Here is an 18,950-nt window from a genome sequence, read left to right as displayed (position 1 = left end):
GCTATGTTTGCACGAAACAGTCCAGAATTTTATATAATCTTAGTTTAATGTGAACATGCTGCATGGTAATGAATGCAGCTTGTTTGCTCCCAATATAAATACATTCGGCCCTCCGTTTTCACAGGGGGTCCGGAACAGGGACCCACCTCTATTCAAGCCCCATAGGCTTGAATGGGGTGCATGCTCGCGAGTGTGCTACACACCCCATTATAAAAAACAGAGGTTGCCCTTTCGTGAATATTCAAAACCACAGACCTCAGGTACGTTAGAAAGGAGAGGCAACTGTAATGTTGCTTGCTGCCAGAATTCATAAACTACCAACAAATCTTGGTTTGCAATTCTGGCTTCTAAAAAGACTAGCAAGCCAGAATCTGCCCCCCCCCCACACCCACACACTTTTGGTTCATGTAGTTTAAAATTGGGGAGGTGCATCCTGTATGTGGCCCCCATGACTCCCCAATTTTAATAAAAAAAGAATCTCACCCCCCAAATATTACTCCACAAATGTCTGCTGGGCTGTCAAAAGAAATTCTGGCATATATTGGGTGCCCCAGTTTTTGCCTTCCCAGGCCATTTCAGGTTTCAAAGAGGTCCCTCCTCCCCAAAAAATTGATCTGAAGTTGACCTCTAGATCACTTCCTGTTAGAAAAAAAAGACCTTTCCTGGGCTCAAAGGCGCCCAGATGTAGTAAAATTGCCTCTAATGTCCACAGAGGAAAACCATTACAAATCAATTCAGGGTCTTGGGGTGCAATGTGGCCTGGAACACCCAACCGTTGGCAATCCCTCATTTAGACTAGAATTATTTCCACATGACCCTTTTCTCACCACAGTCATGTTAGCTAATGAAAATGGAAACACATCCATTTGAGAGCAGCCATTATTGCACAATTCTGCCATTGCACTCCCTTACACACTCCCCCTTAACAGCACCTGCCTTCCTTATGCCCTACCCAGCATTCCTTTCGGGGTTGAAAATTTTTATTTCTACCTTTTACTGCAATTCCATAGTCATGCTAATGCAATTTAAGTTTTTTTTAAAAAAAAAAGAACTAGGGAAAAAAAGAACATTTATAAACTAATAAAAAACTTATAATGATTTTTTAAATCCAACCAGCTTGGGAATAACAAGGGGAAGTGGCAATGGGAGAGAGGAGGAAACTGACACCATGTGACGCTTTGTAATGGAGCTGCTGCAGTAGCAGTGTTTTGCACATGAGAACTAATGGGACTGCAGCACAGTTGGGAGCTTATTGATGGGTTTCCCCAGTCAATGAAAAGGGATGTCCTAACCACACTCCAGAAACACAGGAGCTACAGGTTATAGAGACAAATATCGTGCAACAAATATCACCAAAGGCAATACTTTCTGTCTTAAACTGTGGTTTAAAAAGCCATGTATGATGATCTAAGAAAGAACAATATAAAACCAGCAAGCAAGTTCACACCCAAGATGAGACTGGAAGGGAAGGCTTTGAAGCTTACATCCTTGAGTATGAATTATGAGTCTAAGGTGCAGTTGCCCTTTAGCTATGAATTCAGAAGGTGAACCTAAGGCTCCATTCAATCAGCCCTGTGGGCATAAATAGGACAATAATAATATGATCCTCCTGTCGTTCCTTGCAGGGTTTGTGTAAAATGCATATTCTAAAGTTCTATACAGTGGACTATAGGTATCCACTGGGGTTTAGTTCCAGGATCCCCAAAATCTGTGAATGTTCAAGTCTCATTCAATACAGTGGCACAGTGAAATGGTGTCCCTTATATAAAATAGCAAAATCAAGGTTTGCTTTTTGTAATTAGTATCTTTTTGGAATATTTTCAATCTGTGGATTCATAGAATCATAGAATCTGAATCACAGAGTTGGAAGAGACCACAAGGGCCATCCAGTCCCACCCCCTGCCAGGCTGGAAATCCAAATCAAAGCATCCCCGACAGATGGCCATTCAGCCTATGCTTAAAGACCTCCGGGGAAGGAGACTCCACTACACTCCAAGGAAAGAGTGTGTTCCACTGTCGAACAGCCTTCACTGTCAGGAAGTTCCTCCTAATGATGAGGTGGAATCTCTTTTCCTGGAGCTTGCATCCATTGCTCCGGGTCCTAATCTCTGGAGCAGCAGAAAACAAGCTAGCTCCCTCCTCAATATGACACCCCTTCAAGTATTTAAACAGGGCAATCATATCACTTCTTAACCTTCTCATCCATCCATCCATCCAGGTTTCTTGAGACATCTCCAATTTTTCTTTCTCATTGGAACTGTTTGAAATTGTGCCTTCAGTATTTCCTTTTGAGAAACTCCCATCCATCCTGAACTCCCGTCTCTTTTAGTATTCCTGACCATGGGATCACCCCCAGTATTTCCATAAGCTTACTGAAATCAGCTTTCCTAAAGTCTTGTTGAATCCATGGGTAGAAAATCTGTGGATATGGATGGCCGACTGTACAAATGCTACACTGAGTTCACACAGCATCCTACCATGCTCTCAGTTTTCCCTCCTGCTCCTTTACACGTAACAAATGGTCCAGGGAAAGGAAAAAAGGAAAAAACAATACTCTTACTCACAGTTGTGCTGGGATGGAAATACTAGAAGGTGACTGGAGAACAATGTCACATACTTGCTGATCCTGAATGAAGAGCTGTCCTTTCCAGGCATGGTAGAGCACTAAAACATTTTTAAGACAGAGAGGGAGAAAGAAAATATATTGAATAACCATAAACGAAGATGGAAACGGGGAAAAAACAAATAATCTAAGCCAACAAAGATGGTTCTTACCTTCTGTCTTACATTCAGCTCTGCAGACAGGAAAAGGAAGGGAAAAGAAAAGAAAGCTATTTTTAAAAAACAGAGGGGAAAAATCTAAGCACATATTACTTATTTTGTAGAAATATATAAAGCTATTACTTACACGTTCTTGTGGTTTAATGGAGACATCCTTCAAAGTTCACAACACTGAAGAATTATAGTTACATAGGTACAGTTCTACCAAAGATATTCAGCAGCTTCAGAACAGAAAAGTTCATAAATATAACTGGGGAAAATAATAATAAAAGGAAAATATTTAGTGCACACATGGTCCTTTTCACATAGATTAGTCAATATTCCAAACAACACATACATTATCTCAGTACTGTATTTCAAAACGAAAGTAAGCCAGTGCTATAACCCAACACTGTTGTTGGGAAGCTCAGCAACAACTATTTGCTTAGCATCTTCCTGCAAATTCATAGCTAAAGTAGGTTTTGAACTGGAGATTGTCCAACTTGTGCTCTTAGCCACAAGACTAAGCCTTGTGGAAACGTAGCTGAAAAATTGACAAGACAAGTCAAAGCTTCAGAGAATCACTCAATCAATATGTGAATGACTTCATCGTAGAATGGTACATGACAATAGTATCACACCATCAACATTACATGGCTCACTCTGGGGCGACATATGCTGAGGAGCCATTTTATCTACTTCTCATAATATAATCCCTGACTGTTAATGGAATATAGATTAGTATTTTTAATGGCTTGCCTGTTAATAACTATGCACAGTTGATTGCTGATCATTTGTCACATTAACACAAAACACAAAGATTAATACATGCTAAGAAAAATATGCATATGCTTATTTTGAAAGAACATCCTGTGCTACACCTCATCAACACATTTTCATTTGTGAAGATGACCACCAGAGTTAGCTGATTTAAACCAGGTTTGTTTAAACCAGGCTTATTTAAACCAATGACTATTTAAAAAAAAAATCCGGTTTTTATAGATAGATAGATAGATAGATAGATAGATAGATAGATAGATAGATATCACCTTTAAGTTTATTGGCACTTATTCATTGTTAGACCAATATCCAGTGGCAAGAAAATCTGGGATAGTTAGCTAAACCTGAGAAAACGCTGGACTCCATCTTGCAACCACCTTTTGTACACCATGTTGGTGGAAAACAGTTCAGAATCTCAGTTGCCATGTTAACCAGTTAAACACAATTCAACCAACCTCAAGTTCTGAGAATAAAATGAGTGACTTTAGGCAAGTCACACGCTCTCAGCCTCAGGGAAAAGCAATGGCGAACCTCCTCTAAACCAATCTTGCCAAGAAAACCCCATGACAGGTACACCTTAGGGTCGCCATAAATCAGAAGCGACCATTTTGACTCCCTCACTGATCTCTTTGCAGTTGGAGATGTATTTCATTCAGGCAGGCTTTCGAGTTGTAATTCTCTTCTAACTCCACGATTCTATGATTACAACTCTGGAGAGCAAGGTTCAAATCCCTGCTTGGGCACGGACGCCAGTCACACCCTCTCGGCCTCAAGACAAACCTCCTCTGAATAAATCTGGCCGAGAAAACCCCACGATAGGTGGGCCTTAGGGTTGCCGTAAGTCGAAAACAACTTGAAGACACACAACAACGACAACAACTAATTGCCAAGAAATCCCTCTAAGAGGGACACCTTAGGATTGCCATTAAGTCGGTAACAACTTGAAGGCACACATGTTGCCACACAACAATAAAATATAGACAGGGATTCAGAGAGTGTGCACACTACTTTAGAAACACACCTCATTTTTGTTGTTTGCCGTCTTGTGTGCCTTCAAGTCATTTCCAACTTATGGTACGTATATACACACATATACATCATATACGTGCGCGCACACACACACACAGACAGGGTCCTTGGTATCCGGTAGCGTTTGGTTCCAGGACCACCACCCCCGCCATGGATAGCAAAATGCATGGATGCTCAAGACTCATTAAAGAGAACGGCATAGGAAAGTAGTGCCCCTTATATAAAAGGGCAAAATCAAGGTTTTCTTTTTGGAATTTACACTGGTGGATGGTTGAATCAATGGATACAGAGAAGTGACCACAGTACAAGGTGTTGGTTATCACCTTTAAAGCCCTACATGGCTTGGGCCCAGGATACTTGCAGGAACGCCTCTCCCTACATAGTCCACCCCGCACTCTCCGTACCTCTGGGAAGAATCTATTACAAGCAAATGTACATCAACGGTAGTGAGAGGACAACTGTCCATTCAGATGGCTGTTGAGAGAGAACCTTCTAGAAGGTGCTGAGGTGAAGTGAAAAAGAAGGCCGGAGCCTTTCCGCATTAGAACGCAGCAAAACGGTTTTATTTTTCTCCAGTTTTTCACCCTGGAACACATCTTTACCACAGTTTCAACCCATTTCTGCCTTGTGCATCGTATAAAAAGCTGAAGCTCGAAACAGGGTGAAACTGCTCTCTTCCCCCCCCCCTTTTTTTTTTTTCTTTTTGCCAGTGCAGACAGGCCCTAAGAGTACTTGGTATTTTTTACTGTGGATAGTCTTCTACTAATAATAATAATAATAGTAATATTTATATATATCCCACCTCTCCAAGCAGATCAAAGTGGCTAACAATAATAAAATAACATTGAAATACAGTAAAACATCAATATATTCTGATTTAATACAAATAAATATATTATGATTTAATATATTCTGATTTAATAGGAATAATAAACAATTTTTAATGGTTTTTTATTGAAAAATATAAAGCCTAATAACAGGATTGTAAGTGTTGGAAAGCAATAGAACATGGTTGGTCAAGCTTTCTAATACAGTGGTACCCCGGGTTACGAAAATAATTCGTTCCGCCGCCGTGTTCGTAACCCGAAATCCTTCGTAAGCCGAAAAAGCCATAGGCGCTAATGGGGAAAAGCCGCGATTTCGTGCGAAATAGCGCCGAAAAGCACCAAAAATTTTTTCGTAACCCGAAAAAACCTTCGTAACCCGGAACAGTTTTTTCCTATTGATTTTTTTCGTATCCCGGGAATTTCGTAAGGCGGTGCTTTCGTATCCCGGGGTACCACTGTACACAAAACAAAGTTTCACAGTATTAATTTTTCCCCCAGCCCTGGCCAGAGATGTTTATGATTTTGGATTTATTATTATTATTATTATTATTATTATTATTATTAGTTTGGAATATTTCCATAAACATGATGTATCTTAGAGACAGGATCCAAGCCTAAACACACAATTCATTTATGTTTCATATTCTATACATAACCTGAAGTTAATTTTATATAATATTGTTAATATTTTGGATATTATTATTATTATTATTATTATTTTGGAATATTTCCATAAACATGACATATCTTAGAGATAGGAACCAAGCCTAAACACACAATTCATTTATGTTTCATATCATACAAACAGCCTGAAGTTAATGTTATATAAAAGTCTGTATACATTAAACTGTCAGAAAACAAAGGTGTCATATTCTCAGCCATCCATTTAAAAAGTTTTATATTTTGGAGCTCATAAGATTTCAGAGTTTAGGATAAGGGATACTCAACATACATGCATACATAGCTAAGGACAGGGTGAATGACCTGAACAGCTTTTTTTGCCAAGTATTTTGGCCTCGCTGGTTTAACTGGGACATTAATGCACTAGACAGATCCGGAGGTAATCTCATTCGGGCAAGTATTTATAAAATGGATTAATTCACTTGGTTTATTTGCTCAGAAGTGATGCTCTCTGTCCTTTGTGCAGGAAAAAACATCAACGCAAATCTGCTTCAAAGGAAACGGCTGTTCTGAGCTGGAGAACTCTGCCTTTGCATCGTACATCAGCTTTCAGAGTCCCTACCACCGCAACTAGCATCAAATACAAATTGAAACTAAAAGTGGGTGTGCAAAAGTCTAGTGGGTTGCCCTAGAAAGAGAAACCAGATTTGAAGTAAGGATATGTGCAGATGCCTGGTGGATTCAGTAAGTGTTCAATTTTGCCTGTTTAGTTACAGAGCAGTTTTTCCTCGGCATAGTCAATTACTTTTATTTGGAGAAAAGCTTGCAATGTATTACACAGAGGAGGGAAAATACTAACTCACTGAGAAATGAATCAGAGATCCCTTTCACAACACAGAATTATAACACAATATTTCGACTGTTACAGCCATGGTTCCATTTCATGGAATACAGCTGGCCCTCAGTATCCATAGGTTCAAGCATCCATGGCATGAACATATTTTCCTTTTTAAATTCCAAAAAGCAAACCCTGATTTTGCCATTTTATATAAGAGACACGATTTTACTGTGTCACTGTATTTAATGAGATTTAAGCCTCTACAGATTTTCCTATCCATGTGTTGGGATGTATGTGTATCTGTCCTGAAACCAGACACCAGTGGCTACCAAGGGTCTTTTGTACTGGGATAACTGGTTTCATTAAGTTTTCAGAAACTACAAAATACCCTGGGATTCTGTATGAGGCTTATCGCATTGCTTATTAAAGCAACTTACCTCTCCCATCTTAAATTTTACATTGGGTGGCATCCTGATATTATCACAAGGATTTTGCCACCGAATCCGCTGCCTGGGTCCATCTCCGCTCCTGGGGGCACTAAGCGCCTCTTTTCCAAACCGGGAGTTTCTTAGGGAAATGGCCGCTGGAGGACTCCTGGGAGCAGGTATAGACCCTGGATGGATCCGGGCAGTGGATTCGGCAGCAAAATCCTTGTAATAATATCAGGATGCCACCCAAATTAACATATAAGCCAGGAGAGGTAAGTCGCTTTAATAAGCAATGTGATAATCTCCTAAAATGCAGCCTTAGCAATTAAAGCAATATCAAACTGCTGTAGCTGTATATTGTGAAAGGGGCCAATTTGTTTTACATTTCATGTAATGATGGTTCAGAAGAACAGCTGAGCAGATTCATCACTTTTGGGAGAAAAAACCAATTCTTATCCATACATTCCAAAGTTCATGCCAAGGAAAACTAAGTTCTTCATCTTGCACCAATTCTGAGCATTATCTGTTTTGAATAGTTTATCCAGCTATGTTGAACAATTTATTTTAATTTTAGTAATGTGAAACAAAATGGAATTATGTTGTACAAATTTAATGAACAAACTGCTTGTTTGTTTGTTTGTTTAAATTCTGCCCTGTACCCATGGATCCCTTAAAGCAGCTTACAATAAAATGAATCTGAACAGTTTTAAAAAAAAATATTAAATGGCAAAAATAATTTTAAAGCTAAAAACATATTAAAGCATTTAATGCTTAAAAGTACAACCCCCCACAAAATATCAATGCAGATTTGAACAAACTCAGTTTACTCATACATAAGCCACAGAACTACAGTGGTGCCTCGGGTTACGAAATTAATTCGTTCCGTGGCACCGTTCGTAACCCGAAAAGCCTTCGTAAGCCGAATTGCCATAGGCGCTAATGGGGAAAAGCCGCGATTCCGTGCGAAAAAGCCGAAAAAAGCACCAAAAGTTTTTTCGTAACCCGAAACAACATTCGTAACCCGGAACAATGTTTTCCTATGGGATTTTTTCGTATCCCGAAAATTTCGTAACCTGGGTATTTCGTATCCCGAGGTACCACTGTACAACTTCAGCCCAACCTCAGTGTGTTTCATCAAGTCACCTTGTCAACTTATGCAACCCCATAAATTTCATAGGATTTTCTCAGGTAAGGTATACTCAGAAGTGGTTTCGCTAGACAATTCTGATACACACGTAATTCCATCTTTAGTACCAATATGAAATTGATGGTGAAGAGCATTTTTAGTTTTCAGAAAAGGAATGAATCACAAAAAGGAGCAAGCAGAATTGCTTTGATTCTCCAGTATGAAGCAGGTATATTTCTGCTGAGCATAGCCACCCTTGCATGCTGAGACTCTCTCGGGCTTCACATGTTTATAGTAACTTCATCTTTTTAGAACTTCCTGCAAGCGCACCTTGCTTCCTGATGCAGACTCCATTTTGTCTCTAATCTCCATTTTGTCTTCAAGACTCCACTTTGTCTCCATGTTGTTAGAATGTTTTTTTTTACAAGCTAACAAACCATTTTTCTTCTAAATGTCTTTTTACAAGTAACATGTAAAAATTTACTTATTTTATCTTTACCATCTTTAAATTATACACAAGATATGTGAGTAAAACTATTTTATGTTACTTTTGATGAAGAATAAGGTCAGAAACAGACCAGCACAATACACCGGCTTCCCAGTGCTTTGGCAGCACGCCATTCAGATGATGCATACTGCTGAAGCACTGGGAAACTGCACAGCTGACTGCACATGGTCCAGCTTTCTGGCGCTGTGGCAGCGTGCGTTTACATACCACACTGCAGCAGCACCAGGAAGCATCAGGCGCTTCCCAGGAATCACCAGCTTTTTTCCAGCACAAAAAGGAACATCAATTTGCCAATTTTTGCACCTGAAAAAAGGCAGAGGGGGCTGCGGTGTGCAGTTGCCATAGCCCCCAACTAGCTTTTTCAGGAGCAGCATCACGCCACCCCTTTAGGGCGATCTGTTTCATCCCTCTGCCTCATCTTTTACTAGACTGGTAACACATGTGTAGGGAAGGATTGGCTAGTCTCCTGTTTCTCACTTTGCTGTGAATGAATGATCTGTTGTTCAAATTTACCCTAAACAATTTCATGTATTCCCTGTTCTTCACCTTTTACATGTTCACCTGCATATGCATGTACCTGTTTTAATTTTAATTGTATTGTTTTAATCGTTTTTATCTTTTAACAGCATTTTTTTAAAATGAGTAATGTGTTTTAAAACTGTATCAGTTTAATTCGATTTTAATGGTCACATTTCAGATTTCCAACTTTGGAAAAAAGTGGGATATAAATGAATATAATTAAAATAATAAACAATATTTGTACCTTTCAAGTTGCTTAACAACTTACGGCAACCCACGAATTTCATAGGATTTTCTTAGGCAAGGAATACTCAGATGTGGCTTTGCCAGTTCCTTCCTGTGTATAGTGTTTCTTTATAACCTTCAAGTGAAAATGCGCAATGCTTCCCACAGCTTGACACATCCATCCGTCGCTGTCTACCATCTACTGACTGGTTCACCACGTCTTAAGACCAGTTAGTCATCAGCTTCTCTGAACAACAGTCTATAAGCCTTGAAAGAATGGACCAAAGACCCTTCTAAACTACCTTCCTGCTCCTATGAGAAGATAGGGATGCTTCTGAAAAACTCACAAGCTAGGACTGAAGGCAATGGGCTCACCCTTGTTACATCCCTGTGTCTGAATGCTAGCTGCTATACTACTGTTGCCCATGGAAGGTGCATTTACAGTGGGCCCTCCACATTCATGGGGACAGAGACACAAAACTCCCATGAAAATGGGGGAAACTGCAAATAAAAAATCTCACTATTTTTAACCTGAGAGAACGCCTAAGAAACTGTAGGTCCTCCAGCACAACTATATGGTCAACATCTGATCACAGAATTGTACTGGAGGACCAACAAATGCCTAGAGAAATGTTCTCTCTGAGAATACCTAAGTCTTCCAGCTCAAAGGTTGAGCTGGCAAATGGCCCCATACAGACAGGCCAAAATAAAGCTGCTTCGGGTCACTTTGGAGGTATGCTGTTTAAATGATGCATGCGTCCTAAGAGTCTAGAGGCTGCGCCAAAGCTGTGCTCCAGTCCTCAGGACTGGATCGTGCCTTTGGCGTGGCTTCTGGACTCTTAGTACGCATGCATCATTTAAATAGAATACTGTACCTCCAAAATGACCCAAAGCAGCTTTATTTTGGCCTGTCTGTATGGGGCCAAATGTTGTCCATAGAGTCACTCTGGAGGACCTAGAGATTCCTAGAGAGAACATATCAGTCAAATGTGCAAATAATCAAATCCACAAAACTCAACGCTGCAAATGGGGAGGGTCAACTGAACTTCTTATGGTTAAGACCTGCCAACAGGCCTATATTTTCCATCAATCTCTCAAATCCTTGTATTTCAATTGATACCAAATTGATGCAAAAACAGAAAAGACGCTGCATTCAAATGCAAATTGACAGACTTTATGTTGAGATTATATACAAAGAAATCCACAACCAAACAATCACCTTCAGTGTAACCCCCCACATCCCAGTATTATATTTAGTTTCAAATTCAGTTTTTTTTTTAAAGAAAACATATTCTGGCATTCATGCTGCAGTTGTTTTACTATAACCTGATAAATGTGCTTAATGCTTCTATAATGCCGAGCAGCAGAAAGTGAAACTGAATAAAATAGAAACCAAAGTGAAACTATTCTCTTCCTTCTACTGTACAAATGTAACAGAAAGATAGCAGAAGCGAGGTCGATTAAAAACGCAGGCAACAATTCACTGTGTAGACATATATTTACAAGTGGTTCTTGTCATTTTAAACTACAAAATACAGTTTTACAGATTCTGATCTGCCTTCTCAAGACCAGTATTAAACACCAGTATTAAAACCTCTTCACTGGCTGCCAATTAGCTTCCAGGCACAGTACAAGGTGTTGGTTATTACCTTTAAAGCCCTACATGGCTCAGGCCTGAGTTACTTGCGGGAACACCTCTCCCTACACAATCCGCCCCGCACTCTCAGAACATCTGGGAAGTTCTTACTAGAACATCATAATACCAGGTTAACAACAACCACCCATAGGGCATTTACTGCCATGGTCCCAAAATTACGGAATAGCCTACCAGAAGAGATCCGCTTTATCACTACTTTAGTGACCTTTAAGAAGGCACTCAAAACGGATCTCTTCCGGTGGGCTTATCCACCGGACTCCATACAAAAGGCTATGACAGTTGCTCCACTCTGATTATGATTGCTGGCTATATGATGAATTGCAGTTTTAGAAAACTACTAGGAATGTTGGTTAATTCAGTATTAGTGTTTTATTGATTCTATATGTATCATTTTAATTATATAATCCCACCTCGATCCGTGGGAGAGACGGGAAATATACCATATATACTCGACTATAAGTCAACCTCAAGAATAAGTCGAGGGCAAGTTTTGGGGCCAAAATTATGTAAATAAACTTTATTATTATTATTATTATTATTAAGCTGTCTCGTTTTGTGGCTCTCCAACCAAACTGTTACGTAAACATACCAAGCTGCTGTAAGGCTGGCTCCTGTGCTATATAAAAGACATGCATAAAGCAAAGTGGTGAATGAAAGACAACGTGAATAATTAGGGAATTGGGCCTAAATTAATAAACCACAGGACATGTCACAAGTATCTGCCAAATTTATCTGGCTTCTTCAGATAATAAAACAGCCAGTTAGCGTATAATTATCTGATTTTGTCATTTGGAAACCGGTATCTTTTTAGCACGCACCGTTTCTAGAAATCTGCCTAGTTGCAGCCTTGTGGAATAAAGCAGAAAGGCATGAGAAGAACCCGAAAGACTCCTTTTTTACACCACATAATAAAAAAACCATCTTCTAGTTCACATGGATAGGGAAGCATAGACACTTTAAGGACTCACAAACCAGGAAGGATATAAAAAGACCAGGTTTCTAGGCCTATAGGCAACTGATCCCAAATGTACACCAGAAAGTCATGCTCACTGGTATCATCTGCATATTTTAAGACTATTGATGTTCCTGCCTCCAATTTTCATATCTCCTTCCTTCTAATCTAAGCCTGCTCTACGCATCATATTTTCCGTACAGAGGTTAAGCAGATAAAGTGATAAAAACGCAGCCTTGCCTGACGCTCTTGCCAACTGGAAAGCACTCCGTTTCTTTGTACGTATTCTGTTCTAACAGTTGTCTCTTGTCCCAAGTACAGGTTTGCTCATCAGGACAGTCAAATATTGTGGCACACCCATTTATTTAAGAGCAACCCACAGCTCTTCATGATCTATATAATCAAAGGCTTTGCAATAACCTATAAATTACAAGCTGATCTTTTAGAATTCTTTGGTGCATTTCATTATCGGCCATATGTTTGCAATATGATCCCTAGTGCTGCCTCCTTTCCTGAATCCAGCTTGATCTGACATTTCTCATTCTATATATTCTAAAAGTCTTTTGTTGTCTAATTTTGAGCATCATTTTACTTTTATGGGAAATTAAGGCAGTGCTTTTGTTTAGCATGCTATAATCTTGATCCTGTAACTGGAATACAGAAAGAATGTGGATCCTTACTTTTCACAAAAATAATTTACCCTCATCTCCTTTGCACATCTATTTGCAAGGTGCAGCCTATTGATTTCAATGGAATTTACTCCCATTTAAGTAGAGTAACAAGAAAGATCTTCGTGGTTTCAAAAACCCAAGAGACAAATTCTCTCTGCTTTAAGTCTCACAGGATTACAACAACTGCAGAAACCTATGTATATGCTGTGCTATAATGAACTCTCAAATTAATTTTCATTGCTGTGTAACAATTAGTGCCATTCCTTACAGACCATTTTCAGAGGAGTTTCAACTTGGTGCCACTCCTGATTTTCTGCAAAATCCCTAAGGTGAAACAGGACTGCAACTAACTTCTTTGAAAGAAAGATGGGAGGTCTCAGAAAGCAAGATAGCTCAAGCCCAGAAAAAAAAGCACCCTCAGTTCCGAAGTTTCTCCTGGACTAATACTAGGTTTTTATAAACTTGTTAGACAAGTTTTCATGCTGCATAATTTTTTTCATGAGACATAGCTGGAAAGCCTGCCATGCTGCTGTTCAAATACAAGAAAGGTCACTTGGCAGATTCTAGGCTGCAGTAAACAACTCAAGAATCTCCCAGAACATTGTATGGAAAGAGCAACAGCCTTATTCACAAAATTTCTTTGTGATATTTGTTCCAATTAGAAAGAAATGATGGGGAAAGGATCCTCTTTACAACTTCTGCATATTTTAATTTCTGTAAGAGGCAGGGATGGGAAACAACATGGTAACCTTCTGTTCCTTTTGTGTGTCTTCAAGTCATTTCCAACATATAACTTTAGTTTAAGATTTTATATGACCAATAACTGCTCCAATCAGGTGTCCTCCAAGGTGTGAAACCTTGATTATACAGAGCATATATAACCTCAACAGGAGGGGGTTCGAGAGATTTTTTTTAGGGTGACTTGGGCCTGTTACAGACAGCCAAAATAAAGCTGCTTCGAGTCACAGTGGAGTTGGGGTTTCAATGATGCATGGTCCTAAGAGTCCAGAAGTCGCACCAAAGCCACACTTCAGCCCTAAGGGACTTGGAGCATGGCTTTGGTGTGGCTTTGGTGTGGCTTCTGGACTCTTAGGACGCATGCATCATTGAAACACCATACCTCCACTGTGACTCGAAGCAGCTTTATTTTGGCTGTCTGTAACAGGCCTTGGAGATCTCTCATTCAAAGAGTCACCATAAGACAAAGTTGACCTGACAGCAGTTAACGACACCAAATAGTTTTAACTTGCATTGTTTTAAATATGTCATTAGCCACCCTGAGTTTCAATATTGGGAGAAAGGAGGAATAAAAATAAATAAAATAATAATAGTAAAATAAAATAGTGAAGCAATAGAAGGGTTTGAACCAAATCGGGAAAATCCAGGAACTGCTTGGTTTTCCCCTCCTTTTTCTGCTCTGCCCCTTAAGAGATGTTCAGGATGAACCTGTTTCCGAATGTCATTTACTGCACTCTAAAACAAAGCAGTGGTCCCCAAAGGTTTTTTCTGACTACTGCCCCCTTTTGCTTTAGGCAACAACCCTAGCACCCACCCCCCTGCATATTTCTTGATATTAGGTCTACTGTTCTACTGCAAATTCAAAATAACCACTTTTGGTCATTTTGCACCTGGTCACATTGGGAGCAGCAATCAAGAGGCCTCTCACCCATGCCACCCCTTCAGCAAAAGTCAGTGCGGACAAGAGGTTGCTTGGTCGCTACTAGGCCAGCTGCTCGATTGCTGCCCCCAAGGTGACCAGATCCAAAGGGAAAAGCTTCTCGCTGGTGAGGAAGGAGACTCAATCCTTCTTTATTGGGATGGACAGGAGCACAGCCAGTGTGTTTGTTGGGGGCTTACAGAGGCCACATGCCCTGGACTGGAGACTGGCACAGACAGGTAAATACAGGCGCTGCTCCAAGGTGAAGGACCGTTTCCAAAATTCTGCTCCAAATACTTCTCCCTCTCAGTTGCTGCTCCCAAGGTGACCAGATGAAAAGGGAAGAGCTTCTCGCTGGTGAGGAAGGAGTCTCAATCCTTCTTTGTTGGGGTGTACAGGGGCACAGCCAGTGTGTTTGTTAGGAGTTTACAGAGGCCACATGCCCTGGACTGGAGACTGGCACGGACAGGCAACTACATGCTCTGATCCAAGGTGAAGGACCCTTTCCAAGATTCTGCTTCAAATACTTCTCCCTCTCAGTTGCTATTCCCAAGGTGACCAGATGCAAAGGGAGAAGCTTCTCCCTGGTGAGGAAGGACTCCCAATTCTTCTTTATTGGGTGAACAGGAGTACAACCAGTGTGTGTGTTGGGCATTTAGAGGCCATATGCCTGGGACTGGAGACTGGTACAGATGGGCAACTACAGGCGCTGCTCCAAAGCGAAGGACCCTTTCCATGATTCGACTCCAAATACTCCTCTCTCTCCTTCACCAGAGTCATGTCTTCCCCACAGTTTCAGGAGTACTCCCCCCCAACACACACACACACAAGAAATTGCTTCTTGTGTTACCTCTTCTCTCAGCCTGTCCAATGAAAGAAAACAGGAGAAGCAGAGTAGCTCCAACTTGCCAGCCAAGTCCCAGCAAAGCTCACAAAGGTTAGACAGGGTCCCAAATTCTAAAGCTCCCTTTTGCCGCCACTTAACCCCTTGCTCCAATCAAATCTTTCTGTCTCAAAATGGTGCCACTGCAAGCCACAGAAGCAATGTCCTGCACCTTACAAGGGTTTCCCAACCACTATTGCCACCACCAGCGAAAGATGCGGCTGAGTTATCTTGTGCGGGCAGAAGAGCAGGAGACACCACCGCACAAAATGAAAAGCGAGACTGCGCTGTGGTTTTAAGGAACTCTGAAAAGGAGTTTCATGCAACCCTCATACCCACCATGATCCTAAAGGCTGATGGTTCTCCTTGTCCTTCTTGAGCACCAATACTTTGACTGAAGGGCCCCCTACTGCCCCCTGCCCCCCCCAGATCTTTCCACAACTCCCAGGGAGTGTACTGCGCACTGTGGGAAATCACCGAAGTCAAAGAATCATAGAGTTAGAAGAGACCCCAAGGGCCATCCAGTCCAACCCCATTCTGCCATGTAAGAACTCTCAATCAAAACATCCCCAACAGATGGCCATCCAGCCTCTGTTTAAAGACCTCCAAGGAAAGAGACTTCACCACTCTCTGAGGGAGTGTGTTCCACCACTGACTTTCAGAAAAGTCTCAAGGCAAACCTCCTCTGCCAATGAAACCTTATTACAGGATTGACTGGACAGCACATCATCCACCACCTTGGGAGTAGCCATCACCAAACGACAGAATTTCAATTTCCAATCCCGCTGCATAAATCAAGAGGATCCCACTGCCAACCAGTTTCCAAAATTCTGGAAGGTTGTGTCCCCATTTTTTTTTAACTGACTGTTGTTATAGGGTGACCAGATGTCCTCTCTGCCAAGGAGGACAAGGCACTGCAAAAGGCAGGATGCTGAAGACAAATGGAGGACATGACAAAATGAAAGCAAAAAACACTCCTACAAATGTAAATGCATGCTTCTTAGTCATGCTCAAAATGGAGGACAAGATGAAGTTCTTCCTGGACAGAAGGCTGAGATGTAGGACATGTCTGGGGAAAGGAAGCCATCCGGTCACTCTGTGTTGTAGGGAGCCTTCTCCCCCATAAGTTACCCACGGCAGTGAACTTTTGGTTTCCATAGCAGAAACACGTGGCTTTCCACCACCTTCATTTTCAAGGTATGAGCAATAAACACGTGGCAAAGTCCTTCCTTCTTTCCTAGGCCTTTTGGAAAATGTCAAGCAATCTTAAAACAATGCAATTCACCTGGGGCAGATTGGGGCTTACTCCCGAGTAAACCTATCCAGGGTCTTAGGGCCAATCTGAGGACCTTGCGCATTTGGAAGGGGGTTCTCTCTCTCCCTTGAAGCGCAAAGGCGAAAGAAAATCCTTCCCAACAAAGGACTCCAGAGAAAGAATGGGAAAAACCGAAACCGGTGTAAACCACAACGATTCCGATTGAGGTTTAAAAGAATCGGCAAGAGATGCCTTTTCCCCTCTGCAGGACAGGGATTGCTTTGCCCAAACCCACTGGCAAACTTGGCAAATAATTTGGAGACTCAATATAACTTCGCGAGTTATTCTTTGCAAGTATTCCCTGCAGGTCTTGCCTTCCTCGCCTGGCCAGCTCCATAGCAGCCCTTCCTGGAGACCAGAAACAGCTCAGGATCAGGACCAAAGGCTTCCCGATCCTGACAAGTCCACTCTTTGCACCCACCTTGCCCCAAAACTGCCATCCTAACCTGCACCGATTCCAGAATAAACCCCATCTAAAAGCCACGTGTCTTCTTTTTATTTATATAACACTATAAATTTACACAGCGTTGCTGTACATACAGTCCATTAAAATAGACCAACTAAACCTGGCTATGGCTTCCCATCCTTCGGACTCCACTCACCTGGAACAGGTGTCCAAGTCCTTGGGCTTTGGCTCCAAAGTTCTCCCATGGCAAGAGGAAAAAGCTGGATCTTTCCCTCCCTCCCTCTCCTCGGTTTTGGGACCCCCTGCGCTCCTTTTTATTTTTGGGGTGGAAATGGAGGGGATCACTTCCTTGGGATTCACCCAAAAAATCAAACTAAAAGGTTTCCAGTTACTGGATTTCTCTTTTTCCGAAGTCACCCCAAAGCGTGCAGTCCCTTGGCATCGAAAAGAATTGCAATCTCAGGCATCCAAACCTTGCAGTTTCTTTGCACCAAAAAAAAAATATCATTAAAACTTCAGGCATCCAAACCTTGCCGTCTCTTTGTAAAAACACACACACACAACACCCAAAACTGCAATTTAAGTCGCCGAAATCTTTGCAATCCGTGTGTAGCAAAAAAAATCAGATTTTAAGCCGCCCAAACCTTTGCAATCTCTTAGTAAAAAAATTAAAAATTACAACTCAAAGTCACCCAAAACCTTGCAATCTCTTTGCACACACACACACACACACACACACATTAAAATTGCAAAGATTTTTTAAAGATAGGAAGCAAAGGCGATGCTAAAGGAATTCCTAAAAAAAATGCGGGTGGAGCGGATACAAAAGAAAGAAAGGAAGGAAGGAATGAAAGAAAGAAAGAACCCAACCAGGGGAACTGTTGAGTTCCTAAAATCCTTGCCAAAAAGGAGACAGACCCCAAAGCAAAAGATTCCCCCCTCCAAAAAAAAACACGAATCTCCCCCTTTTGCTTCTTCAGGGCCTCATCATGGAAGCTCCTAAGAAAGGAAGGCAAAGAGGAGAAGCAAAAGCTGCATTGCAAAAGGAGGGCTTGCAAAAAAGAAGACTGGGAATTAAATAAAGGATCCTTTAAAAAGGAGAGGTGGGGAAGGGAGAAAATATGTCTGCCGCCTTCTCCTCCAGACTCCTTTGCAAAGGGTTTTTTTTTGGGGGGGGGTTGAGCCTCCTCTTTGCCCTGGGAAGTGAAAAAAAGCCAACCCTTTGGAAGGAGAGAAAGACAGAAAGAAAGTGAAAACTGACCCGGAAGGAGTGTGCCTCTGCTTTGCCTCCCTCAGCCTTTGAACTCCCTGCCAAAGGAAGTGCTGCAAAATTGGGGAAACAAGCAGCATCATCATCGTTTGGGTTTCTTTCTTTCTGGCCCTCCAAATTGCAATAAATGGGAATGCAACCGTGCAAGGAGGGGGGAAAGAGAAAGAAAGAGATGCGTGTTTGGGAACGTGGGAATGAGCTGCTTTCCCGAGTTGCAAGGAAAAACGGGGGGGATCAGCTGCTGGAGGGTGTGTGCAAAAATGAAAGCATTTCCTCTCTCCATGAAGAATTGTGGCCCTCCCCATTGACATTTCCCTTCCTTCCCTAAATGTCTGCCATTGCAAAGAGTGCAACCTTGAACTAAAACGCTCAGGCTGCTGCCACACCGCTTTAACTGCCATGGCTCAATGCTATGGGATCCATCCAGGGGTTGGTAGTTTTACTAGGTCTTTAGACTTCCCTGCCAAAGGGGGCTGGT

The 18,950-nt window shown here is 41.4% G+C and overlaps 1 protein-coding gene across 4 annotated transcripts in view; it reads right to left on the bottom strand.

Moving 5' to 3' along the window:
- TASOR2 (transcription activation suppressor family member 2) overlaps window positions 1-18,950 on the bottom strand; it is an 85,126-nt gene that overhangs the window by 53,481 nt on the left and 12,695 nt on the right. For 2 of the 4 annotated variants that reach the window (XM_042467715.1, XM_042467713.1), the window contains exons 1-4: window positions 17,399-18,417; window positions 2,909-3,031; window positions 2,776-2,795; window positions 2,565-2,664 (exon numbers count right to left, since the gene is read on the bottom strand). In XM_042467715.1, coding sequence (XP_042323649.1) covers window positions 2,565-2,664; window positions 2,776-2,795; window positions 2,909-2,934 — 146 coding nt within the window. In that variant the 5' untranslated portion in view covers window positions 2,935-3,031; window positions 17,399-18,417. Of the gene's footprint in view, window positions 1-2,564; window positions 2,665-2,775; window positions 2,796-2,908; window positions 3,032-17,398; window positions 18,419-18,950 lie in introns of those variants that run through there. The other 2 variants (XR_006104025.1, XM_042467714.1) reach the window with 2 other exon arrangements.

The sequence above is a fragment of the Sceloporus undulatus genome, chromosome 5 (assembly GCF_019175285.1).
Source record: "Sceloporus undulatus isolate JIND9_A2432 ecotype Alabama chromosome 5, SceUnd_v1.1, whole genome shotgun sequence".
NCBI lineage: Eukaryota > Metazoa > Chordata > Lepidosauria > Squamata > Phrynosomatidae > Sceloporus > Sceloporus undulatus.
This window is presented reverse-complemented; position numbering and strand designations above follow the sequence as displayed.